This window comes from Trichoplusia ni, chromosome 10, assembly GCF_003590095.1.
Source record: "Trichoplusia ni isolate ovarian cell line Hi5 chromosome 10, tn1, whole genome shotgun sequence".
NCBI classification, from domain to species: domain Eukaryota; kingdom Metazoa; phylum Arthropoda; class Insecta; order Lepidoptera; family Noctuidae; genus Trichoplusia; species Trichoplusia ni.
Window position 1 is genome coordinate 582,124 of NC_039487.1, and position 27,494 is coordinate 609,617.

A 27,494-nucleotide genomic window follows, 5' to 3' on the forward strand; every position below is an offset into this window, starting at 1 on the left:
CCCTTAACACAGAGCCACACGGAGTAAGGTCAAATCCATTAGCGAGTGAGTCACAGAGCACGGTATACGGGAATCATGCACCGCCGATGAACTGTACGTACAATACGTATGGTACAAATGTTACATTGTCATACTAAAACTATGTTTAATTGTTGCGTTTAGGTGTTCGGCGTGTTTAATTTTCATATTTCCCGCGAAAATAGATTCGTTTTGAGCTGATTTCGAGCGCAGAACATGTTTTTTTGTATGTCCAACTTGTATAAAATTAAACCATATAGGATATGCTATGTCCCAAATTACTAACTCTGAATGATAGATAGGTAAATAGTGATCATTCTAAGATTTGAGAAAAAAACCTTTATCAAGTTAGACTTCTTTCTTCTTTGTATTTTTTTTTTGCCAGTTCCTATAGAGATTTAGCGCCTTAGATTAACTGCACATAGATCAATTACTAAAGTTACTTAAAGATTACCCATTGAATGAAGACTTGTTGCTGCCGACAACATAAAATCGTGTAAGACCACGGCCCATACCGAAACCGATCACCAATAAATGTTATTACGACACGAAATAAATAATGGTTGTGGTTTCACTGCCTATTCAATTTACAGCAATGCCTAGAGTGGACGTTATGGCTATCGAAAAGAGCAAATCTGAAGAATAGACTTTATCTCATTGATATAAAGGCTATTTCATCACAGCAACCAAACATGGTGAAAAGCAAAATTATTGATACATCAATATTGTCAGCTTGCGGTTTGCTGAAACTGTATTGATATTTACTCCCAAATTATTTAACATAAATGTGGTCCATCAACAATGAGTTGCTAATGGAAACCTATCAGACTTTTTTATTTTCGAGTATGTTATTGGCACGTATGTTTACAATTCACATTTACTTATATGTAAATTGTAAACAGCTACTAACTACAGTATATGCTTACTAGGTAGACGGTCGGAGGGGTGCAATGCGACACTCGAAAAGCTGAGTGGTGAGGTAGTGACGCCAACGTATCACGGGTTCTATCCCCGCAAAGGACAAATATTTAAATGATCAGCGAATGCTTGTTCTGAGAATGACTTTAATATTTGTGTAACTCACCGCGATACAAGGAATAAAGTCCTTGGTTTTGGGGTCGTTTCAGTCGTAGAAAGAAAAAAATATACAAGAATGCCGCGATCTCTTAATTCCAAAATATTTTCATTGTAATAGCAAGAAGACGGATTACATTGTGAGTGCGTGCTTCTGGGAAGCCAACCGCCTCGACTTAACGTAAGCGTTGCAGTTATGTAAGTACATAAGAAGGCGCACTAAATGGCAAACTGCACAGAGTGGCGTGGTGGAAGACACCTAGAAGACTGAAAAAGAAAAGAGGTCTATAGAGTAAATTGACCTCTTTCAATAGACCGAGAAGGAATGGGTACAATGGAACCCGGCACACTACCAATGCGTATGAAAGCATGAGTTGGAAGTGTGGTCGGATCGACAGCAAACGCTGATGACATCGTTACTTGCTCTTGGTTCGGTTCTCTGTTAATTTCAGGACCAAATCAAATTCAAGTCAAAACCAAAAACAGTTTTTGAAGATCGATTTCTAAAGGGTCTACCATTCTTCAATTCAAGTTATGTTCTGATGGTTGTGGAAGCGTGACAGTGAAATATACAACGTAGACAGGGATCTCTTTTCTGCCCCCGAATTAATATTATTGTATCTACAAAAACAAACGATCAAAACTCGATGAAATTTTTATGGGACCAAAGGACAGCTATTTCACGTAAAGTGTAAATTCAGTACCAAAATTCCGTCGATTTTGCTCAGTTTAGGAGATGGTCAATAAACGAAATAAACTAGGAAGATATGAATAAACCTTCAACAGTTCTATTCTCTACACATTCAGCATCGATATTTTTGTAATTTACAATGTTTTATGTTCATGGTGGGGCATTGTTGTCATACCTTACTATCTCTACAATGCATGATGAAGTTTAAAGAAACATATTATGATCTTTGATGTATTATTATACATTAAAATTTAAGGGAGTTACTGTCCATGAAAACTAAAGAATTCAGCTTTAGATACATGGATAACTAACTTGTTTCGAAAATGCGTATTTTAAAGATCTTGGTAAAAAATGCAAAGGATGGATGCATCTTGCCAAAATCATAAATTGGCAATATACACACAGACACATAAAGATAAATCTAATAATACTACTGCTTAAATATGCACTTAAGGTTAATTTACTATTTTCCTTAAGATTACACTGACACAGATGGTTAATACAAGGAAAATCAAGTTTTTACTAACAATTAATTAATAAACATGTCTTAATTAGCATTAGTTACTTTAAATGTGAATATGTTTGTGTAATTTGTGTTCATTTAACATTGAAGAAAACACACATGTGCAAATTAGTGCAGTTTATGAAATATACACCATTTTAAATGTGTGTGACCAACCTCAACCCTTCCTATATGAGAAGAGGCCGGTGTCCTGCAGTGGGGTGTTAACAAACACTTGCCAATATACAAAAAAAAATCTCGAATTGGTATCATGGGAGTTACCTTAGTTTGCGACTTATCATTTAAAGGGATATAAATTTAAGAACAGATAACAAGATAACAATTAATCCATTAAAATAATGTGGAAACTCAACATCATCAAAAATAAGTAAAGTTAAAACTTAACCATGATATAATCAAGTTTTCTCACAACATAACTTAACTGAACCAATTAGATGAGTCATGTAAAAGCTTGACAAGTTAACTGGACTACATTGTAAGCGGTCATTATAACTGTTCATCTTAACTGACTATGATATACAGAGGTTACTAAATATTTGTATCTGTAGAGTTGTTGCTTGTCTAAATAGTTTGAGTGTGTTATGCCCAAATATTTTTCTGTTTCATTTTATATTTCATTCATTTATTTATTCAAACTGTAGCTTTTGTAATCAATGAGTTTATAACATATTAAAAGAACAATTTTTTTTAGTTTATCACAGATAAAATGTTGGTGATTTTTTTTATAATCTTTGAATAAAACTCAGCTGCCAGTATGCAAACTTTTTAAAGGGCCAAGTCTTCATAGCACAGCCCAAAAATATGGCATAATAGTTTACGATCATTTAACATTATTATAACAGATTATTTGATTGTGATATCAGGTTAAATTAACCTTAATGGAGTGCTTTTGTTATTAACCATATTGTTTTTGAGTATAAACAAAGTACTTATTTGTACCTATGTATGTTGTAGACATAATTTCATAATGTCATTTTGATTATTAACTCTCTTATTTAAAATTGACCACTGAGTGTTAAACAAATCATGAATAAAGATATAATAAAAATATATTATTATTTCTGTAGTAAAATATGGCCTGTAACCTATAGCTAGTAACCAAGCTGTTATTTACGTGCTGAGTTTAATTAGTTTTTCATAATTACTAATTCTTATAAGAGTAACATGAAATCTCTAAAATTATTATTTGAATAGACTGACAGCCACTCTGCTAGCTGTTTACTTTTAAATAATAAATAGTGAATCAAAAATCTAGACATAGTGTGAGCTGTGTGTATGACTCAGACAATACTAAATAAAAAAACAAAACTATCAAACAAACAGGAAGTTTTAGCAGGAATTATAAACACAGAGACACTGGAAAAGTAACATTATTTAAAGAGTTTGAATTCAAGTGATCACATTGATCACTAACGGAGTGATCGTGGGCGGTCTGTCAGAGCCAGACCCCAGGCATAGGCGTGATACCGACAAACAACAAAAAAATATTGTAACAGTCATTAAAAACTAAAACATTAGTAACAAAGCTTCAAACTCACCGTAAATCTCCTTGATTTCGTTGTCGTTGGCTACATTATCACAATGAACGCACAAAATAAATACAATAAAAATGGCTCCTACGGTGTAATGAATATACATCTTACTAACACAATACGCACGTAAGTAGCGTGCGTAAATAGCTTAAACAGTATTTATAAAACACATTTTCACTTCGTTATCGGATAAGAGCGGAAATAATCTCGTTAACGAGTCATTTAATTCGTCTAAATTGTACCAATCGAGCTGCCATCGAACAAGACCCCGCCGTCTGTCATTCGTCATGTCAATAAACAATTAATGTTGCCAGATATATACATTAAATTTTTACCCACGCGATTTTTTTTTTCGCAAATATAGAAGTATTTTAAAATGCTTGAATACTTTTTGTGGGGATAGTTGATAGATTATAATAATTTCAAAATTACAACAAAAATGATCAAAGTTTCAATAAGTAATTTTTGTAATATATTTTAACTACAAAGAGATTTTATAAATCTAATATCACAAACAAAGTAAATGGTATCGTCGCAATTTTGTGACTGAATGAATGTATTACAGGATCTATCCTTTGTAAAAATTAACGTCTAAAAGCAGCAAAAGAAAATTAGAAATACCGATACTGAAGTCATAAACAATCATACTTAATTTTTCAAACAGTGATGCCAGCTAAATTGTTTTATTTAGAGGGAATTTGCCTATAGCACTGTAATATAAAATATATGAATTACGCGACTATCTTTATAATATTTAAAACAGGTATTCAGAGTACTTTTATGTGGGTTTTCTAATAATACCTTGTCTCCTGAATGATGAAATCGAATTTCATCTGAGAGGATTTTTGGAAACAGGCAATTATTTTAAACAATTGCGCTTTTTTTAAATTTTAGGATGGTTTGTGTCCATTTTTAGAAATAAATCTTAACGTTGTTGCCTATCATTATACAGGCGTTTAGCGTAGGTATAGAAAAAAAAATGGTAATCTTGTAACTTGTTTTGCTAGTACCTTCGGAGCGCTTAACTTACATTTGCACGCTCAAGACGACCGCCTCTGCCTTCCTGGCCGCAAGGTTATAAAGTGTGATAGAATTTTCTATTGAAATGTATAAAATAATAGCTTAAACAATTTCAATGTATCTTGAAATCATTTCGTGCGGGTGTTCGTGAAAAAAAAGTAGCAGCAAGTCATGAAGTCATCTACCAATTTTTGGTTATTTGTGTTTTTGATCTCTAAGTTATCGGCTTGTTGAATCTCTAAAATGTGATTAATTATTAATTAATCTGTATACGTCAATGACCTGCCTCCAACCTTATAGGACATGCCATAGACAGGAACACAACATTACGTATAGCTGGTAACACTAACCAGTAAGATTGTTTGTTCGGCTTTGGGTGTCAGCCGCTTTGTAGTTTTGCGTGATAATTATAGAAATAATCAGTGCTATCGTTGTTTAAGTGAATAGAAAATGGTCTAACTATTGTGCGATGACTTTAATACCGCCTAATCGCGCATATTGTATGTAATACTGTGGTGCTTCCGCCATGACAATGGGTTGCAGGGTCGGAAAGTATCCCGCGGCACTTGTTCTATATTTTCTGTGTATGGGACTATGGTATCCAATTTTAGGTGAGTAATAATCAATTTTAGATTGTTTTCAACGTAACTGCTCAAGAATTTCAGTATGGAACGTGTATATCAACCGTTAGGCGTTCGGAAACATGTAACGAGACAATATTTTTTGTCGCTCTACGCGCATTTTTTTCAATTGATGTGTTTCCTCAAAATTTACTGCCAGCGGATGCTATTTAACTTCGCAATGAATGTATTCCTGTTTGTTAGAGTTATGCAAATGATGTTTACTTACAATACGTTTAATATTCGAGCAGGATCCGAACTAAAGCACACACATCGCTAACAAGTATGTTGATATTTAGGTTCTACCGAGATTTAACAAATCACGTACTATCAAAATCATACATTTGGCTCTGAAGGAAACAGGATAATTATTAATGTTTATAAATAAAAGATAAGTGATTGATGTGATTGAATATTGTATTTATCATAATTATGAGTATTCTGACATGATAATGTTTGTTTATTGCTTATAAGTTTTATGGCCATTATATACTAACAAACAAACACGTAAATATATGTAAACAAATAAGAATTGCACTAAACTCGATGCTCAAGTCTCTTGCTAATCATCTATTATCATGTTTACTTGATGTGTAACTAAGTATCCCAAAAGTAGTTATCTTTTCAGTTGTATATAAGAAATTTGCCATTATTTATCCAGATCTGACTAAACTGATTTATCAAAACAAGTTCTAGTAAAAAGTGAATATTAAATTAGCCATTTCAATCTATGAGAATGTTTTATTAATTTAGTTTTATTTGACTCTTTCATTTGTCCAAGACTACATTTATATGAATCTTGGCTATAGAGACAAAAAGTAGAATAAAGAGCTTGCATCCTGATAATAAGGAATATATCCTTTATCAGGTTCAAAACTTACCCGGTACTGTATATAAATTGAGTTCTTAACAGCATGAAATGCGATTACTTTCTGAATTCCAACTTTGATATCTATATCGTCATTATCTGACCATTGCTCTCCACCAATGTACAATATTCTTCTATGCATTAAGAGAAGGATGAAGTTTGATCATCCTTCTTGCCCTCTGTGGTTTAATTACAACATACTGATGGTGTACAATAGTATCATTTACCACAATGCAGCCACTGTTTTACAGTTATATTTAAAACTATCCTCCTGCCTTGGTTGTGGGAATTATTGTTTTGCTACATATAATATGTAGTATCACATTATACAAATAATATATTATTTGTAGCTAAATGTGTAACTGCTGGCAAAGTACTTATTAAACATACAAAAATTAATGGAAAATTATTTATAATCAATTGTGTTTGATTTGCATAATACTTAAGAGTCTTTTCTTTATAGATAGTTTATACAGATCAGGCTTGTTGTTGAGGCCCACTAGTGTAAACAATATAAATATTTTTATGTACCTAGCATCCTAGCATCACTGATAAACAACACCCCTGAAATTTGTTTGAACATTTCTTCTCAGGGTAGTCAAATATGATAGTTGAGTCCAGAGAACTCAAAGCAAAATACATTTAAAATGAAATTATATGAAACTAGCTGTTGCCCGCGACTTCGTCTGCGTGGTTAGAAGATATAAGTTATGACTTTTTCTTCGCTCCTATTGGTCGCAGCGTGATGATATACATAAAGCCTAAAACCTCCCTCGATTAATGGTATATTCAACACAAAAATATTTTTTCAATTTGAAGCAGTAGTTTCTGAGATTAGCGCTTTCAAACAAACAATTAGTATATACATAGTACATACATAGTATATACATAGTAATTAGTATATATATAGTACAATTAGTATATAGATGCCAACGATATCTTCGCTACGTTTCATCGATTTTTAATTTCTCGCGCGGAGATTTTAATATTACGATAACTCATTACCTATTAACATTTTTGGCGTAGTGTAAAAGGCAATTTTGTTCTATATTACATGCATAATATATCTAACTTATTTATTTGGATAAGGATTAATACTGTATTGTTAAAAAGAGGTTCGTAAGTAACCAATAATTTTACTGTATTAAGAAAACACATAAAAATGGTTATTGTGGGTTATCCTTGGAAGATAGACATATACCACCGCGGACTTTTTTGTAGATCTATTAAAGAGGTACAAACTTACCATACATTGTTTTGTTGTAACTCGAAAGGTTTTGGCAGCGTTCTCGATGAAAGCTCTCGAATGGCTTAATTTTTTCCGACATGTTTAACTAATATCGCTGTAATATCGTCAGTTTACACAAAACCTAAACTTATTATACACTAAAACCTTCCTCAAGAATTGCTCTATCAATCGTTGAAAACCGCATAAAAATCCGTTCAGTACTTTTCTAGTTTATCGCGAACAGACAGACAGACAGACGCGGCGGGGGACTTTGTTTTATAATATGTAAGGATAAGGATATGTAAGGACTTACAAAATAATTTATTTTATTCCACTTCATAACATCTTTTCTAAAAGAGTGTTTTTTAAAACTTCCTAACCTGTATTTACAGTATACCTACATAATTATAATCTTATATGTAACACAGTTTCATAGTATTTGCCATGTGAAGTTGTATTTGTGGCCAAGTTCAAGCTGTTTGTTTGTAAACTATATTAGCTTCTACCCCTCTATGTACGCTTAGATTGTGCCTTTCATTTGCCAGAAAGCAAAACTGGTAAAAATCATACACCTGCAGCCACATCTTTTAGTAATATTAGTGCAGGTTTTTAAGAGAGATGTCACTCTACTCCATGTATTGCTCGGTCACACTTTCAAAACCATCATAATATTACTTTAAAATGCTATTTTAGATCCTAGAAGAATATTGTTGATTAATTATAATTATTGATCCAATGGAATGTCAGCAAAAAATTGATAGTGCACCTATATTCCCTCACATACACATCACCATACATGATTCTCAGTATAATGTATTGATTATATTATATGGAAAGTAGTGATGGGTAACCAAATATTCTTTATTATATGATGTCCACTTTGTTTATGCCTAACAAAACAAGGATAAAAGGGAAATCCAAAAATAGATAGTTGTGGGTAAATTACAACGAATGTTTATCTTATTTGTTTTGTGTGTGGGTCACAAACCATTGTTAGACAGTATTAAGTAATTAGCTTCATGACATAATGACTTCAGACTTTTGTTTGCTATTTATGTGAACATTGTTTGTGTAAAGAATATATTGATGAAATGTGAAACTATTGTTGTGAAGGTGAAAGATTTGTTATTGTTTGTATTTGTGTTTTGTAACATCTTCATGCAAAAACATGAAAATGATAAGGGAGGTAGGTGACACCCTGAATGGTGGATTAAAATATAAAAAGGATGCTTTTTAGCAAAAACAGACATCAACTCAACAAGAAAGCTATTTTATAAATAATAAACGGGTATTATCAATTTATCACATGTAGGTATTACATTTATTTTACGTATTTTTCTAGTTCCCCCTTTCTGTGTTCGGAAATCCCAGTCCTTATCGTAGGCGACACGATGGAGCCGGGAGTCAAACTACTGTTATATATTAATCTCATTAAATATTTCAACAAGGATTTTTATAAAGATTTATTGAAATTGTGATTCAGTAAAATATACTTAATCGTTATGTTTTCTCTTCCATGATGTCTCATTTTATTTGAAATTTTTATCATTTTGTTATTTGATACTAGTTGGCTACTTTCAGCTGTTCTTAAAAATCAGAAATAACAGAAGTAATAATGTAACTCTTGGACTTTCTTTCCGGTTCCTCGAAATTTTGGAACCGTGCCCTGGAGTACACTGGAACACGGCTTATTTGAAATAAAAACTTTAATTTGGTTTGTTTCTATATCCATCATTTTATCGGATCCAAGACAGAGCCTTACTGCATCCAGTTCACCTTGTCGATGCCTTTATAACTGACTTATGTATGCATTTATTACGCCTCAGGCATTGAAAATGTTATTCTGTTATGTTAGTTACAACCTAGATTCAATTATAAGAAAAGAGTTCGTCTCTAAGGATGACAGGGATGCATAAAAAAGGGTCGTCGCCAAAAACGCAGATGTTGACAGTTTACGGAAGTTATTTCAAACATTTGGTATTAGAAACTGTTAGAACTGAAATTGCTTTATAAAAATAAAATGAAAGGGGCTAGGTTTTCTCCTCCTCATAAGTATTAGACCTCAATTTACAAGATACTAAAAACTTAGAACGTTTATTAAACTCAGCAGTAACGTCGATTATGAAATCCAATACCTGTACAAAACCGATAACTTTAGTACTTCATAATATCTTCACAAGACCCATTGGTTTGTTAGAAGCTTCCCAGTAAAATCCAATGGGTCAATCGATAATAAAGGTCAACACACCAGCTGTCTTTTTTACATACCACATAGCAACTGCTCTGGACATAGCGAAAATAGTAACAATTTACCCAAAGTAAGATGGCAAGAAATTTAACCATTATGATTCACTGTTCTGCTGAATCATGTACCTATTGCTCAAACAAAGAAGATTGTTACATCGGAAACTCATTGTATAATGAATTACATTTTTGTTCCGTTTTAAAACTATCTAGATCAGATCATGTAAAAAAAATAATGACCCAATACGCTTCGCAAATTTCTAAAAAGCAATATTGTAGTTTGAAATTGGTTTCAGCGTACTTTTGTCTCTCATATTGGGAGTACGTTGAGCGCGGAATTTTTATAGTACGGTCGGTTATGCAATGCAAAATAAACAACCTTTTTCGCGGATACCCGAGATCCATTTCGATCACAACTTCAGAGTACGCTTGCGAACGTCCCGTATGTATAAATTTATTTCTAGTTTTATACAAGAAGGACTCTGTTCTACTAAGCATTTACTAGCACTTTACTAGAGTCATGTACGAACCATTTTCATTAATGACATCGTCGCACTTCTATAAAATTTCGTCAGCCAGATAAAGGCAAAAAAAATAACGATACCAGAGGTTTCCATGCCCTTTTATGGTCAATAAAAAGGATTTGGTTTTTAAATAAATTCATCTCTATATTTAACGTGATTAATGTTATTTATTTATTAATACTTATACAAACAATGGCGGACTTAATGCCACAGGCATTCTCTACCAGTCAACCAAGAGGTGGTGCAGAGAAACAGGAAGTGGGTGTTATTCCATCTGAATCATCCTGAAAGTTATGTAATACTGTATTTTGTCGTATTCGACTCTCCAGATACCGATACCGATGCTGTGCCTATGCTCGAACTTACCTACCTACCTACCTATGTGTGAAAGAGAGTTGTCGCTTTATGTCTGTGTAAACACTTTAGTGAACCTTCAACGCTTTTGCAATTCACGACACGGCCTTTGATTTCGAAATTGCTTTAATCCCGAATCCCGAAGGTGACTTCCAAATTCATCGGGACGCTTCTAGAAGCAACACGTTGCAACAGATTTGATCGATCGGCGCTTGGGAATACGCTGATACACTACGAATGTATACCGGGAGCGGTGTTATAACTACAGTGTAGTAGTGTTACGTATTTGTAAGGTAAAGCGAGAACAATGAAGACGATAATTGTATAATATGTTATGTTAGATGCATTATCATTGGAAAGATTTTCAAATAGGAATTGGGGCATATTTTATTGTTTCTATTCTTTGGCAAGTTGATTGTAACGCAGCGAAAATTTTCGGTTAGAATTAATATTATCAGACAAAGTTACGTTTCGTCCTATTGAAATAATTTCAAGTATTTTTCCAACAACACATAATTACATATAATTAATGCCCGGTATATTTATGGGCATCTTTAAGGAGTTTAGATGGCTGCCCTGACCGCCTCCCAAAAACACCCTATGCACAACAATTTTCAATTTTCAAGTACTCAAAAGGGAGCCCACCATCAGCCCAGTCCAATATGAAAATGACTGACAGCTGTCAGTCCATACATTGGATTGTTAATGATTGTCGATGTGTCACTTAGTTAGAGGAGCTGTAGTCTGTCTGTACACAGCATAATATGTCTCTGTATAAAAGAAAAACTTTCTTTAAAAAATCCTCCAGCATTAGGCCACAATAATCAATAGTGGTAATCGGTAGTTGGAAATTGACGATATTATTTCTTCTAAATACTTAGTTCTAACTCTATGTGCAATAAAGTTGAGGACGTGCAGCATTTGCTGATGGACTGTGTCAAGAATAAAAGGGAAAGGGAATCACTGATTAAGGAATTCAAATTAAACATTTTGGATGTTGGTCTTCTCATAAATTTTGTCAAATCCTGTTTCAGAAATTACTTAACGAATATGTGCTCTGGTTCGAGTATGTTATCACTGATTCCCTATTCAGTAGCGTGTAAGTAAATTTAGTATAAGGTACAATGGGGTTGACGTATCCGTGTGGATAAAAACCCCTTGAATATAAATAAAGATTAAAAAAAACCTCTATGTAGCGAATACAGCATATAATATATGTTTATATTGTGAATTCGTAACGCTCGTAAATATATTTTTATCGTTCATTCATGAATCTCAACACAAATGCGTAGTACAATAATGACGTTTATATCTTATCAGCTCTGTCAATAACAAATATGAAATGTTAGTACTTATGTACTAAAACCCCGGGTATATGTCATACAAGAAGGATATAAACAACACATATGCGAGTTTATTAGGTGGTTTAGGTAAAGTACTATTCTATACTCTGAGGTTTAGGGCCTACTCACACTTATTCAGCTTATTTGTGTCCGTAAAATAACGATTTAGTCTGGAGACGGATCCACGTGCGGAAAGCTAAACCAATACGTAACGAGTCTGATTGCACGGTTAGCCGAGTGGTATAAGTCACAACGCCTAACAGATTATGCGCGACGTGTCTCAGGCTTGACATACGGGATAGGACCCGAGACACATGGTGCACAGTCGATTTGGCATGGTGACCACTCGGCTATCCGTGCAGTCAACTGACAAGTGTAGAAGACCTTTAATTCACTCAATACGCACTCCCAATATCCCATAATGGACCACACAACTTGATGTGCAAAGAAACTAAGTGGTTGTGGTTTGCAGGATAGTGTATCATTTTTTTGGTAAGCTGAGGGTAATTCTCATGGACACTGCACAACCGTTCCTTCGGGGGAGGGAATGGATAGTGTCAGACTCTTACTAACTAAACCCAAACCGCAGTTCTACGTCATCCGCGTTTTTGTGTCGGTGTATGGAAATCTGTTGCAATCCTTCATACAGGGACTGTGTATCTAAAGTTTGAAGGCAAAACTGATTTTTAAATGAACGCGCAATCATACATTAATAAACCAGCGGTGTTAATATTTACCTTCAGTATATACTCTTATAATATTAATTTACGAAACCAGTTTGTTTACAACATATGTTTTCTATCTTCATATCTTATAGATATAGGTTTATCTTTTTTCAATAACAATGTGGATTACGTATTCTACTTATAATCTTACAATCGGTTGTATTCAATACAGTATTAACAATGTATTAGGTGTGGGTATGTCCCAGGATATATTATTATTATTATGTATTATTACTCTAAATATTACACGTGTATGTGGGTATTACACAATGTTTCGAAAAATTGATCTATTCAACCGTATCTATAGTATGTTTACGTTATTTTTAACCGACTTCAAAAAAAAGGAGGAGGTTCTCAATTCGACTGTATTTTTTTTTTTTTTCATTCCAATAAAGTTATTGAATGAAGCCTTCTTTCTTTGTTTCCCCTTGTTTTATGTATGATTTTAATAATGAAATTCTTATAAGTTGCTTGTCACATTTTTTTTTAGTAAATATTTTCTTATTTGATAATACCTTGCATATGACCCAAATTATACCTTGAAACCTAATAAATAGATGTAATTTTGAACTCTACGATTTGTAATACTGTGCGCACTGTACACCCATCAATGAGTGCACTGACTGATACAATTAATCTTAAAGACTTCCTCGAAACGTTTAAATTGACACAAAACACGCACAAATATAAATTCGTTTGAGAGTTGTGATGTAATTATGTTACCGCAGCTGTAGAATAATAAAGATATTTATTTATTACTTAACTATTAACAAGAAGGCTTTTTCAAATATAACTTTTATTACAAAGCTCAAAAAAGGTTTTTCGTTAATTTACGTATGCCACCGGTGTCCGATGATTTTAGTCTCTAACGAGGCGTGTTACATTATTAAATTTAAATTAAATATTCAAGAATCATTTATTCAAATTAGGCTATTAAGAAGCACTTTCTCAAGGATTTGCTCATCCTTCATCCCTTCTTAAGTACTCTTGCTGTGGGAACGAACTCCCCAGCAGATTTTTTTTTAATTTGAAAGTAGGTATTTGCTAATTTTATGTCTAACTTTCAGTTAACTCTATGGTTAAAGGTAATTTAGAGATCAAATCAAAGTCCGTCGGGTATCGGAGAAAGTTGCCTTATATAAGAAGGGCCTTACAGTAGCATTAATAAACGGTGTTTATACTTTCATCTAACTACTTTCAAGAAGGCTTTTGCTAACCCTAACTTGATTATCATATCTCAAACGCACCTACCAGTGCAAAATATATACGGATATCTAGACACTTAAAACTTAAGTCTAAAGCGTAACTGACAAAGTACAAATTGCCTTGTAACAGCTTAATATCAGTGCGACAGATTAATCATATCTAAATATTGTAAATTGAACTCTATAACTGAATCTACAAAGAACAAAATACTTTGTTTTATCTTTGCATAAGTGCAAAATCTACAGCATTACCAAACACTGTAAAATGAACTTTATGGCCTTACATATAAAGTACAATTTGTTTTGTTACAGCTCAAGATGTAGTCGCGGTGAAGAATATAACTTTATCGAAAGGCGACGTGGGCGAGACTGCAAACGTCAGCTGCGTCGTCACTCCTGAGACGGCGAGAATCACGTGGCTGTTCCAAGGAAACCCTCTACCACTGAACAACAGGTAAACACGCTTATATTGTGGAAGCAGAACTTTCCAAGATCGTTTAGTACGTTTTCACGCCAAAACCGCTAGTCTAAACTTGATAAATCTTTTTCTAGAGGTCTCTTGGATTTAAGATTTTACAACATATATTATCAGATACAAGTGAATACTGCAACTGAAACCCAAGTGGTTTCAGGTATCGTTTCTCTTAATTAATCAAAATCATCTAATGTGATATTATGATACAGTAAAGTAACAAAATCCCTAGCATTAGATGGCTGTTTGCTGTTTATTTAGCTTCAGTGCTATTCAGATTTAACTTTTGATAGGAAAAGATGAAGTACCAAAAATCTATCCCAACATAGTTTGGAAAGGCCAAACTGATGATCATTAGCTATTACTGATTTAAATATTATTCTTCCCCAGTCGACTGAACCTGACGTCTCACGAAAGTGTACTGCACGTACGTGACCTTGACGGGGCCTCGATCAAGTCCAATACATCCACCCTGACTATAACAAACGCGACATCTGACGACGCCGGCAACTACACGTGTTTAGCCACCAAGGGCGATGCGAGTGACTCGAAAGTCACTGTGTTAGACCTCAGCTTCCCGGCAAAACTGATCAGCAAGACGGATACAATCAAGGAGAATTTTACTAATCATGCTAATGTCACTATGAAATGTGTTTTTGAAGGTATGTTTAAATTTTTGGTAAATGTATTTAAAAAAAGGTTTAGATTTTTTTGAAACGTAGCTATTTTTTCTCTTGGTAAAGGCAAATCCTTATGTATTAAGTAAAAAAATGTTACTTGAAATTGATGTGGAATTGTGGATACATTTTGTTATGAAGTTTAAAAAAAAACTAAACTTATATTTTTAATTACAGTATACAAACCAACTGAAGTGAAATGGTTCAAGAAAATTATAGACGAAGACGTACTACTCTACGCGGATAAAAATCCAAAACGCATAAACGCTAAACAGATCGAAAGTCTATACAGACTTCTAATACAAGACAAAACTGTCGACAACGGCACTTACTCTTGTACTATAGAAGATACCGTCACCTCCTCAAATATCACCGGAGATATAGCCCTCCTAGTATTCTCTGAACCCCAAGTCAAAATAGACACAGTCATAGCTATCAACACCTCACAGCTCTACCTAAACTGGACGGTAAACGCATTCAATTCACCCGTCTTGGGCTACACTCTAATGTATCTTCGCGACCAAATAGATTCAGGATACAATCTGGCTACATCCAAAATAGATCCGAAGAACACTTCGTACGTTTTGGGGAATCTGGATAATTCTACGGCGTACAGAATCAAATTGGAGGTGATAACCGCTCATGGCGTCAGCAAACCTCATACTTACGACTACGTTGTGAAGACATTGGCCAAAGAACCGATTTTTGTCCCGAATATTTCTATTAACGGGTTCTCGGCGACGTCGGTCACGATTGGTTGGGCGCCGCCTCCGGCCGATATAGCTGAACTGATTCATTACTACCTGTTGGAAGCTAGGAAGAAGGATGATGATAAGGATGTACCAAGAACAGCTTACCATCAGAGGGACAGCAGGAATCTACCGTACATGTTCGATAACCTTGAACCTCATAGCACTTATGTGTTTAAGGTATAGTATTCTTCTTTCTTCATACATTTTTAGGATTCTGTTTTCTTTCACCTGTCCCATTGTCAAATCTTGCATCAGTTTACCCATTTCTCGAATTTTTGATTGACCTAAAATTTAGCAAGTGGTTGTATATAGAGTTACAATCCTATATTGTGATTAAAAGCAGTTTATATATGATGCTGGCTGGAGCTGGAATAATAATTTATTCCGGTTTATTTTGATTAAAAGATTTTATGGAATTTCGAAAACATAGTTGTTAGTTTTATAATCTCTGCTTCTACGAGCTTCAGCTCATGATTTAGTTCCAGTGGGTCCTTAACTAGTCTGACAATCCACAAAAATGTGTGTAAATCTTACCAAAAAAATTTAACCACGTCATAATAGCTACTTAGTCTTTAAAAATATATCTCGCTGCGCTTGCCAGATGAAAAACAGCTTTATTACTAAACTTTTAAGTTACTGTTTTAAATCCTGTCTCCAGGTGAAAGCATGTTCTGACTTCTCAAAGACCTGTGGACAATGGTCGGAGAAGATGGAGGCGGCGACCCTGGACGGTGTCCCCGGGATGCCCAGCAATGTCCACGTGAGGTGCAGCGTGGATTACCTCAACCTCACCTGGAGCCCCCCGTTGAGGCCTAATGCTGAAATTAAAGGATATACTGTGAGTATATTGCCTACTGGTTAATGGTGTTGGGCTCCCTTTCCTTCTAATTTTGTTTTGTCACATTACATGTGTTGAATGAAATGTCAAATGAAGCAGGCTACGCTCTTTCTTATACATACATATTTCACAAACATTCTTAAAAGTGGTGTAAAAGGTAACTCTTTGAATAACCATTTGAAACCTACTGAAAATGACACGCCAAAATAGACTTCTCTGCTTTGAAATAAAGCCCAACAATAAGCATTATAACTGACAAGCAATAGACACCATTATCACACTTTAATTTCGTATTAGAGTAGTTATTTCCAAAAGGTCGTTCATTATGAGGTTAACGACCACCCTTGGGAAAACAAAAATAGCTGAACCTAGCAGGTCATTACCAACTCGGCTGTTAACCTCAAATAAAAATAATTTATTACTCTTTGGTCAAGGCAATGCTTTTACTTGGCTTCAACTTAAAACTTGCTTCAATTGACGTGAAAAAATGATCGGAAAGATAAATCCAATATTCGTTCAATATTGGATAAAACTTCAGTTTTGTATATGGTACTTGTTTTATTTTCATTTAGTTCTATACTGTACGCAAATACATACGTATTAATCAAAAAGCGAGATTAACCCAATAGCATGCTTTATTTCAACAAACTTTTTTTCTTTCTTTCCCTAATTAGACATTATTAAACAGTGGTCTATAAGCTGATATTAATGTATTCACAAGAATGTTGAAATAATGAAGACTTTATTTTAGATGGAGATAACTGGGAATGCAACCTACATGGATCGTAACGGAGTGCATAAGTTGGCAACATGGGGTCCATTGTCCAAATTCATGACAAATGATTCAACAAGTACTAGGTAAACTTTTCTGCTTATATAACATTCTGCTCGTCTTAATGGGCTCTTACATCACATTTAGTTGACTTATTGCTTGCCAATAATCGTTATCCTGAGCACCTGACAGGTTGCAATATTATACAAAAAAAACGAGAGCGCTGTTCTAATCACTAAAGTGTATGAGTGTATGGGAATGATATTCTTTGTTGCTAAGTGACTGGAATTTGAGTTGTAAGTTAAGTATGAGTGATTTCATCAGCGATAGTGTTTGGAGAAATACAACTTGTATTGGCCCTGTCCAGTTCATTTACTCAAGAACTCTCTCCCAAGAAGTTCACTGTTGCTTACTCCTTACCTATACTCATATTGTTGTGCAGAGTGAACGACCTACCGCCGCAGACCAACTTCACAATCCGCCTGAGTGCCATGACTCGCACGCGGCGGCGCGGCGAAGAGAACGTCACGTACTGCCGCACGCTGCCCGCTCCACCTGACCACCCGCCCAGGCCAAGGTGGCGAAAGGTATACTCTATATACTTAAATTCTCCTAGCCTATTCTCTGCTATTACTGGGTAAACGCCAAGCCATTGAAGGATGCGTAACATTTTGATCCTGGAGCTGTTAGATGGCCATTAGAGTTTTGCGATAAAACGATTCAACTTTTTTAATCAAATCGACAATTAATTAGATCTTGAAGAAAAAATGCTGTCAAGCACAATATTAAAAAAAAACTTGAAAGACACACACGGATCTGTGTTCATCATCATCATCATCATCATCATCGGCCTATTGCAGTCCACTGCTGGCCTTTCCAAGTGCACGCCACTGATCTGTGTTGCTTGATATTAACTAAGTATTATGCTAGTTTTATATTCCAGACCAAATGTCATAATTTCAGTATGAATGCATCCAAATTTCATTAAAACAATAATTGTCACCTTTCAGATATTAGAGAACAGCACATACATGTTCAAAATGTATTTACCAAGGATATCAGAGAGAAATGGACCTATCTGCTGTTACAGGTAAAATAAACACAGTCTAGTTTTTTCATTATGTACAGCAAATGTACACTGACGACCATCATCATTATATTTATAAATACCCTTTTACTGGGAGGGTATCGCCACGTCTAAAAATGTTATACACGGCTTTTAGCTTCATCTCCCTTTTGCAACAGCAAAAAAATCCTTTACGCCTGATATGGTAACAGTCGCAGCGTGCTGCTGGGGAGTTTGTTGCGCCGTTTCTTCACTCACCGCTAAAGCACTTAAGAAGTGGTGAAGAGTGGGCGAAACAGGGTGCTGTCCAATGTAATCTGACCTATAAAAAGTGCTACATTAAATTACGCTAAATTCGCCTACTAAAGGCGAATTTGAATAAGTGACTTTGAATTTTGATTATGTTATTCTTGTTGTAGATGTTATATTCACAGTTTGTACTCAAATTTTTGTGTTTCTCTGTATCATACTGGCGTGAATAAACATATTTTCTTTATTTCTTTCTTCCTATATGAATTACTCACGTAACTTGAACTTACGTTTCAGGATATACATGGTTCACCTCCCGTCCCATATAGACTGGAAGAACCTTCCTTCTTCAAGGGATATCAGCGTTATAGATTACAAGGAGGCCCACAGCGCTCAACCCAAACTCGGTGCTTATATAGCTGATGTCTTCTCGCAGTAAGTATTTTGTACATTCACAATGTGAGTTATTAAATGATGCAACGGCTTATTCACGCGCTTTTATCGGGAGTGCCCCACTAGTTTCGGACCCAACCGGTCTAATCATGAGCTGACGCGGCTGGGTTGCGAGTCGAACTGTCACGCTCTGAAATGGCTTGACGTATAGTAATTCTTTTGAATACAGTTTCGCAAATTTGATACACCTATTCTGGGCTAAAATTAAAGGCACAGAACAAATGACAAGTTTTCATTTATTTTAATCTAGGAACATATTCAGCTGTTTCTTCTAACTGCATCTTATTATAATTATTAAACTTCGAAATCTTTGCAAACAACGAAAAGAAGGTTTCATTTGTTTAACACTGGTTAAATATGCCTTGCATAACATAACAGGGTAAACATTAACCACTACTATAAACAAACTTTTCCTGTTATTGTTACAAAAGAAAATTGAACTATTATTGTTATATAGCTTTTAATATTTAATTGGTATATAATTTAATTATATTTATGAAAGTAGGTACTAAAAAAAATCCAAAAATTGTAGATGGGTTTTTGTTACAATTTTTGCTTGTGTTCAGTTCGAACCCCCATGTCAAACTACGTTTCCTTTTAAAACGAAAGCCACTTGCGAGACCCTCCATATGTAAGAAACTTTACCTACACTGCACTAGTGCTAGACCTTATTCTGCTTTGGCGCACAGTTCCTCTTAAACCTGGCCTTCTTGTTCGACCGGAACCTATTCTATACATCTTTAAACACATTTAAAAAACAAGCAATTTATTTATCTATTTAAGGTTCACCAACAGCCTCCACAGTATATCTGAACACATCTGAAGTCACACAATCACCAACAAAGGTTAACCAACATATCATATGTGACAACATACATTCTAAATCTCCCTCTCTTTCCAGTGACAGGTTCCCACGTGACTCAGAACTCGTCTTAGGCGATGATAAGACGATATTCGACAAGCAATCAGATCCTACACTCAACCGGGATGAATGCAGACGCTGTCTCAAGCGGCCCAAGAGAGTCCATCACGAACCGCCGCCGCCCCCGCCGCCGCCTATAGTCACTACGACGACAGATGTCTTCGAAGATACTACTGATGATGCTGTGGAAGTGAATAGGGAGAGACGGAATGCTGACAGGTAATACTATAATAGATAGTGATACCGGCTTGTAACTTTCCCGCGGCAATACTTGATATTGGTTGTAAAGGTTAATTTTCTGTACAAATAAAAGGGAAAGGAAAGGAACTTTATTCAAAGGTGACTACATACATAATATTATAAAATCAAACAGCAGATAGGTATAGATGATTTTTGACAGCCTCGTATATGAGAATACTTTTTTTGGTTGGTAACACCTTCAAATACTGATAGTATTATTATTTCCGAGGAGCAAATCTGAGATCTGACTATTTCTTAAAAAAGAAAATATGTTTGTTTCGCGAATGTTTTCAAGTAATTATATCTCTGTTTGCAGTGACTACAGTAACAACCCAACAATGTTGAACAAACCGGACGATGATTCAGAAGTCCGGGTCAGAGATGGCCCTCTCGACTCAAACGCCAACTATACGCTGTTTGTGGAACTAATCAGTAAGTAACCACTAAATAATCAAACCTTGATCCCATATTCAGGGCCCATCAAAGACGTTTAATGAAACAACATGTCGATTTGAGGTGCCTCGTTTCTAAACCGTCATTAATTATAAAAAATAAATGTATTTCGCCAAAATTTTTGAACAGAATAATAGCGATTATTTTTTGTCTACAGCGGGTTCGAACCCAGACGACTCATTGTTCAGTGACTACACGTTGTTCCTGATGCCCGCACCCAGCCCGCCTGTACCTACACCATCCTCCGTGCTCGAGATTGCCCTGCAGGTATATACTACGCACTTTCACATATCATGTTAGATAATGTCAAGAACAATTATAAATAATCAGGTCATAACGTGCCTTGGTCACCTTGTAGGCGTGCTTCTGATCAAATCAAGTATTGTGTCAATCAAGTTGGTGACCTCAACACTGGTAATCATGCAGTAGTATCACTTGGAACTACGTTCGATCGCGATCGTCAGCTGAAGGGACTGATAACATTAGATCGTTACTCGATCTTGGCTTGGTTTGGGCTTTTCACGGTTGGAAATCGGACCGGAGGAAAAGCGGAGGGGAGTATCGGACTCTTACCGGCCAAAGTCACCCCGGTGTGTCTATTCGCAGTGCGAACCCAGGGCCGCGGGAGTCCAAATTCTTTCGCAGCCCCGCACTAGTGCTGGCCCGGTCACTCTGGGCCTCGCCTCGTGCACGGGGTAGTGAGGTGTATACCTACCCCGTGCACTGTCTCAGGGGCGCGCGCCGACACCCACGCGCCTCAACCTCGGATCTATTGATTAGGGGGCGGGGACTTCTCGAAAGCCCTCTCAATGGTCCCATTCATGGTGGCTGGAAAAGGGCGTTGTCTCCCCTTCTCCTGCGCTCAGTGCGCCTTCGTGACCAGAGATGGGAGTCGAGATCCCTCTTTCGCTCCGCAATTGCTTTCCGCGGCATCACGTCCTCGCAGAAGGCCACCTCCGTGCCCACGTGGTAAGTGTACGCGTGTACGGTGCCCACGACCGACCATCTTCCGCGCTACGGCCGGTAGCGATAGATCGCCTCCTACTTCATTTGTGAAGACACGGCGCTGCTCCTCCCAAGCGACACACTCGGCGAGAGTATGCTGCGCCGTGTCCTCCCCGCGCAGGACGCAGTGGTGTCCCGACCCCTGGCTCCCTGTGTGTGCGGCACAGGAACTTGCCGCAGCAACCCTGACAGCACCTGCGTCACCCTGAACGACAGGGAGCATCCTCCCAAGCAAGTCGTCGAGCACTGGCCGGATCGCCGCGACGGTAGCCGCCACCAAGACCTGACGGAGCTTAGCTCGGCGCAATGCGTTTTGTTGTTGCACTGCGTCACTCATCAACGGATCAAGTTGTGCAGTTGTAACTTAGCAGAAACGTACCAGTTTAGTGTGTAAGTGAGCTAACTTGCTACCTGTTGCCGCAGGTATCGTGCGCAGTGGCGGCGGGCGTGCTGCTGCTGGTGCTGGCGCTGTGCGTGCGGCAGGCGCGGCGCGCGCGCAAGCTGCCGCACGCCGCGCACAGCGACAACCCGCTCTCCAAGGCCATGAGGTAGGCCGCCGACACGTGTGCCATAGTGCCACTAGTGCGTAAGTGTAACGGGCGCAAGCTGCCGCACGCCGCGCACAGCGACAACCCGCTCTCCAAGGCCATGAGGTAGGCCGCCGACACGTGTGCCATAGTGCCACTAGTGCGTAAGTGTAACGGGCGCAAGCTGCCGCACGCCGCGCACAGCGACAACCCGCTCTCCAAGGCCATGAGGTAGGCCGCCGACACGTGTGCCATAGTGCCACTAGTGCGTAAGTGTAACGGGCGCAAGCTGCCGCACGCCGCGCACAGCGACAACCCGCTCTCCAAGGCCATGAGGTAGGCCGCCGACACGTGTGCCATAGTGCCACTAGTGCGTAAGTGTAACGGGCGCAAGCTGCCGCACGCCGCGCACAGCGACAACCCGCTCTCCAAGGCCATGAGGTAGGCCGCCGACACGTGTGCCATAGTGCCACTAGTGCGTAAGTGTAACGGGCGCAAGCTGCCGCACGCCGCGCACAGCGACAACCCGCTCTCCAAGGCCATGAGGTAGGCCGCCGACACGTGTGCCATAGTGCCACTAGTGCGTAAGTGTAACGGGCGCAAGCTGCCGCACGCCGCGCACAGCGACAACCCGCTCTCCAAGGCCATGAGGTAGGCCGCCGACACGTGTGCCATAGTGCCACTAGTGCGTAAGTGTAACGGGCGCAAGCTGCCGCACGCCGCGCACAGCGACAACCCGCTCTCCAAGGCCATGAGGTAGGCCGCCGACACGTGTGCCATAGTGCCACTAGTGCGTAAGTGTAACGGGCGCAAGCTGCCGCACGCCGCGCACAGCGACAACCCGCTCTCCAAGGCCATGAGGTAGGCCGCCGACACGTGTGCCATAGTGCCACTAGTGCGTAAGTGTAACGGGCGCAAGCTGCCGCACGCCGCGCACAGCGACAACCCGCTCTCCAAGGCCATGAGGTAGGCCGCCGACACGTGTGCCATAGTGCCACTAGTGCGTAAGTGTAACGGGCGCAAGCTGCCGCACGCCGCGCACAGCGACAACCCGCTCTCCAAGGCCATGAGGTAGGCCGCCGACACGTGTGCCATAGTGCCACTAGTGCGTAAGTGTAACGGGCGCAAGCTGCCGCACGCCGCGCACAGCGACAACCCGCTCTCCAAGGCCATGAGGTAGGCCGCCGACACGTGTGCCATAGTGCCACTAGTGCGTAAGTGTAACGGGCGCAAGCTGCCGCACGCCGCGCACAGCGACAACCCGCTCTCCAAGGCCATGAGGTAGGCCGCCGACACGTGTGCCATAGTGCCACTAGAGCGTACACTTACCAAGCCTGGAATAAAAATAAAATACCACAAGAAAGTGCCATCATCAGTTAATATATCCATCGGTTGTTTTGACTGGACGTGTAGCCAAGTGGTTCAAGTCGCCACGCCAAATCCACTGAGCGCGACGTATCGCGGGTTCGATCCCCACGTAGGACAAGCATTTGTGTGAATGTTTGTGAAAACCTCGCAACACAAGGATTAAATACCATAAAGCGGGAGTAGTTTATTTAAAAAAAAACAGGCAAAATTTTATAAACGTTGAAATCTAGAGACTTTCAAAAACACTTCTGTCTATCTATTGACAATGGGCCATCCGTCGACAAGTTTGGGATGTACCTAATATATGGGCTTTATTATGTTGTTGATGTTCAGATACTGGTACAGCATCCGCGGGCGGCAGCAGCTGGTGTCCTCGGTCCCGCCCGATATCCCGCCCATCCCCAAGGACGAGCTCGCCAACGCCTACGCGCAGAGGCAGGTCGACTCCGACTACGGCTTCCAGAAGGAATTCGAGGTAAACTACCATTCTCATAACAAGTGTGTAAACATGAAAGAAATTTGTGTAAGACATGAAAACTTGTATTCGAATGTCTAATTCAAAGTTTCTAATCATATACCCTATTAAATGCGACATTTGATTCTTATTAATCCAATTCCCTCGCTACAGTTGTTACAGATGATGCCAGCCAGCTTCGACCGCACTACCAATGCTTCAGAAGCCAGAGAGAACCAGCCCAAGAACCGCTACCCCGACATCAAGGCTTACGATCAAACCAGGGTCAAACTCTCCCAGATCGACAGTATCACCGGCTCGGATTACATCAACGCTAACTATGTTATGGGATACCAGGTTAGTTTAAACAAAGTTAAATATACAGACGTCCAATTATCGCTGTTTTAGAAATAAATTAGGTGAAATATTGACAAAGATCCATCATAATAAATAGTCACTGAATTTTTTGTCAAAAAAAGACACGCGTAAACAGTTGTTAAATTGTTAGAGCCTGTGCATAACGCGAAACAAACGCGTTAAGTAAACGCCGATTAGGCGTCGAAACTAAAACATCTCATCATGTGTCTACTACACTAAATAAGTTTTAAATAACTATAAACAAAGAACAATAAAGTTCCACTCAAGTATCGAATTTACCCCCAAAACTCAGTGGGGCTCATTAGGGCGGATGCTTGACGGACCATCGGGATAATCCAAAAGGGCTACCTCTGCCCCGGTACACAAAGTACAAAAGAAAGAACATGATTGGGTAATAGTCACTAAAAGTCTGACACTCCTCTCTGGAGTATTACCTCTGAAGAAATCTACCCTCTGAAGCAATTTGACGATTTCCCATCCGGAAATAAAGTATACAATTAACAATTGACTACTATTTTGTTAGTATTTAAACCAGTTTTTGTTGATTATCAGTTACATTTTAGGGACAATAGGACATTTTACATTTATTAGCAAAGCGTCGATTTAGAATGCCATAATTGATACTGAGTTTAGTGGCGTGTTATTTTAAGTTAACCTATTAGTTAAGCACTAGTGTTTGCATTTCCTTGTGACGTAAACATATTCTAATTGTGTTCGTCTTCTGTCTCCGCTTACTAAGGACCCTTCGGAGCCTAATCAGGTACCGCTCACCTAACAGTATAAGTTGTTTTCACATACAGTATATACAAATATGACATTTTAAAAAATATGTATCAACTAAATAGAAAACACCCTGTATTAGTTGATATTTTTATGATGTAAATGAGATGAAAACAAAGAGGGGCAACCATATTGTCCTTTAAATTCACTAAGGAGTATATAAAAAAAAGAGTTTTATTTGCATTGAGATATGTTAAATACTAACTTTCAAAAAAAAATTGAAGACAACTTGTACTGTACAGCTTCCTTTATGTGCTTTCGTGTTGTGTTTCCTATTAATATAATCTTCTTATTTATGTTGTATCTTTATGTATTCATGCTTATTAAAATAACCTGAGATAGGCACCATCTGTAACGACTGTAACCCTAAACATCTTACACAACATATCAATATTAGTTCTGCCACTATTTATATCTCACTTTTATACTAAGGTAATAATAGTTGTGAATTGTCAAAAAACGTCATGGAACATAGATAAGGTGTAAGAAGTGACCCTAAAATGCTGTATAATATTATACTGAAAATGACGCCAATTTTTCTTAAATTTCGAGAATAACAGTCAGGCAGACTATTTTTTCTGGCCTCTGGCGACAGATATAAAGAAAAATGCTGTCGATTCGTTATGAAATATAAGTAATTTGTAGTTCGTACTTATTTTAAAAGGTAAAATACTAATGTTGATCATCTTCTCCTAATAGAGACACGCATGTGCTTAAGTAACCTACTTATAAATGTTCCATGACTCAGACAGCCAATAAATTTACGATTTATACATATATATTATATCAAGTATTATGATCCACATAATATGTATTAACAACTACTAACTCTCTTAGGAGCGCAAACAATTCATATGCGCGCAAGGTCCCACCGATACAACGGTCAACGATTTCTGGAGGATGATCTGGGAGCATGGTCTCGAGCTGATCGTGATGCTGACCAACCTCGAGGAGTACTCCAAGGTCAAGTGCTCGAAGTACTGGCCCGAGGAGAGATCCAGCCGCGCCTTCGGGAATATCACAGTACACCATATTGGAGAGAAGAGGTATTTTTGTTTTTATTTAGTGTTTAACAATAAGTTATTTATTGAGTAGTATAACAAGAAATTAAGTAAATTATGATAGAAAAGGCAGTTTCTGCGAACTAGTGTATAATTTGGTTAATTATGAGACAGTAACCTTTAGGAAGATAATCAGGAGACACAGGCAAAAAACAAAATATTTTTATTTTGATGATAAGTAAATAGAAGAGCGATAGCTATTTCTAGCTAGCACGTTCCTCTGAACAAAAGCTAAAAGCGTAAAAATAAAATAAAAGTTAATGCCATGTACAGAATAATTTCAACCAAATACTTGTTTCAGATATTCGGACTACATAGTACGAGAGCTGAAGATAAGCAGACAACCAACTAATTCTGACGGACAACCTATCGTTGAGAACAACGGAGTCGCTAAGAGGAATGGAGGTAACATTTTGTTTAAAAAAATCTTTATTTATTCTGACTATTGTTCCTAAGATTATCAGTGCTGTTTGATTATACCACCACTTTGGTTGAATCACCACGCCAATAACAATTGTTCATGACATGCTGCGAGTTCGATCTTGCGCGTGGATACAAGTATTTTCTTATACACTCACTTTTCGTTATCCAAGAATGCTGTCAAACCCCCCATATACATAAATTTCCCCCTCCAAAGAACACTTTCGTCTTATAGGGATGTTCTCTCTTTTCTCATCAATACTCTCCTAACCCAAAACTCATCTTTCAGACATCAAAGAGCCCTCAGAGTCAAGCGCTCCGACCTCCCCTCGCGAGGTCAAGGACAACTCCGAGGTCCGCATCGTGAGGCAGTACCACTTCCTCATGTGGAAGGACTTCGCCGCGCCAGAGCATCCACATTCCATACTCAAGTTTATTAAGGTGAGGGTTCTTGTATTGGTTTATGACGTAGTAAGTTGTAGGAAAGAAGGAGTAAGACGTAGGTAACTCTGAACAGAGATATGTAGTTGAATATGCGACGTTTTTCTTAACGTAAACAATTCAATGTCTATGTTTTATAGTAACTAATATTTATTGATAATTATATGTATTTAAGAAACCCCTCAATAAGTCATTTT

The 27,494-nt window shown here is 37.7% G+C and overlaps 2 protein-coding genes across 2 annotated transcripts in view; one reads left to right on the plus strand and one right to left on the minus strand.

Moving 5' to 3' along the window:
- Positions 1–4,137, minus strand: part of LOC113498263 — a 37,611-nt gene extending 33,474 nt beyond the window's left edge. Inside the window, exon 1 of the mRNA XM_026878212.1 lies at positions 3,845–4,137. Coding sequence (XP_026734013.1) covers positions 3,845–3,944 — 100 coding nt within the window. The 5' untranslated portion in view covers positions 3,945–4,137. The remainder of the gene's footprint in view (positions 1–3,844) is intronic.
- Positions 4,138–4,948: 811 nt separating this feature from the next.
- Positions 4,949–27,494, plus strand: part of LOC113497970 (tyrosine-protein phosphatase 69D) — a 28,254-nt gene continuing 5,708 nt past the window's right edge. Inside the window, exons 1-18 of the mRNA XM_026877826.1 lie at positions 4,949–5,469; positions 14,282–14,423; positions 14,832–15,103; positions 15,296–16,047; positions 16,529–16,708; positions 17,460–17,566; positions 17,923–18,067; positions 18,491–18,570; positions 19,093–19,230; positions 20,150–20,389; positions 20,727–20,842; positions 21,021–21,130; positions 22,292–22,416; positions 24,097–24,238; positions 24,392–24,574; positions 26,213–26,421; positions 26,738–26,841; positions 27,146–27,297. Coding sequence (XP_026733627.1) covers positions 5,385–5,469; positions 14,282–14,423; positions 14,832–15,103; positions 15,296–16,047; positions 16,529–16,708; positions 17,460–17,566; positions 17,923–18,067; positions 18,491–18,570; positions 19,093–19,230; positions 20,150–20,389; positions 20,727–20,842; positions 21,021–21,130; positions 22,292–22,416; positions 24,097–24,238; positions 24,392–24,574; positions 26,213–26,421; positions 26,738–26,841; positions 27,146–27,297 — 3,282 coding nt within the window. The 5' untranslated portion in view covers positions 4,949–5,384. The remainder of the gene's footprint in view (positions 5,470–14,281; positions 14,424–14,831; positions 15,104–15,295; positions 16,048–16,528; positions 16,709–17,459; positions 17,567–17,922; positions 18,068–18,490; positions 18,571–19,092; positions 19,231–20,149; positions 20,390–20,726; positions 20,843–21,020; positions 21,131–22,291; positions 22,417–24,096; positions 24,239–24,391; positions 24,575–26,212; positions 26,422–26,737; positions 26,842–27,145; positions 27,298–27,494) is intronic.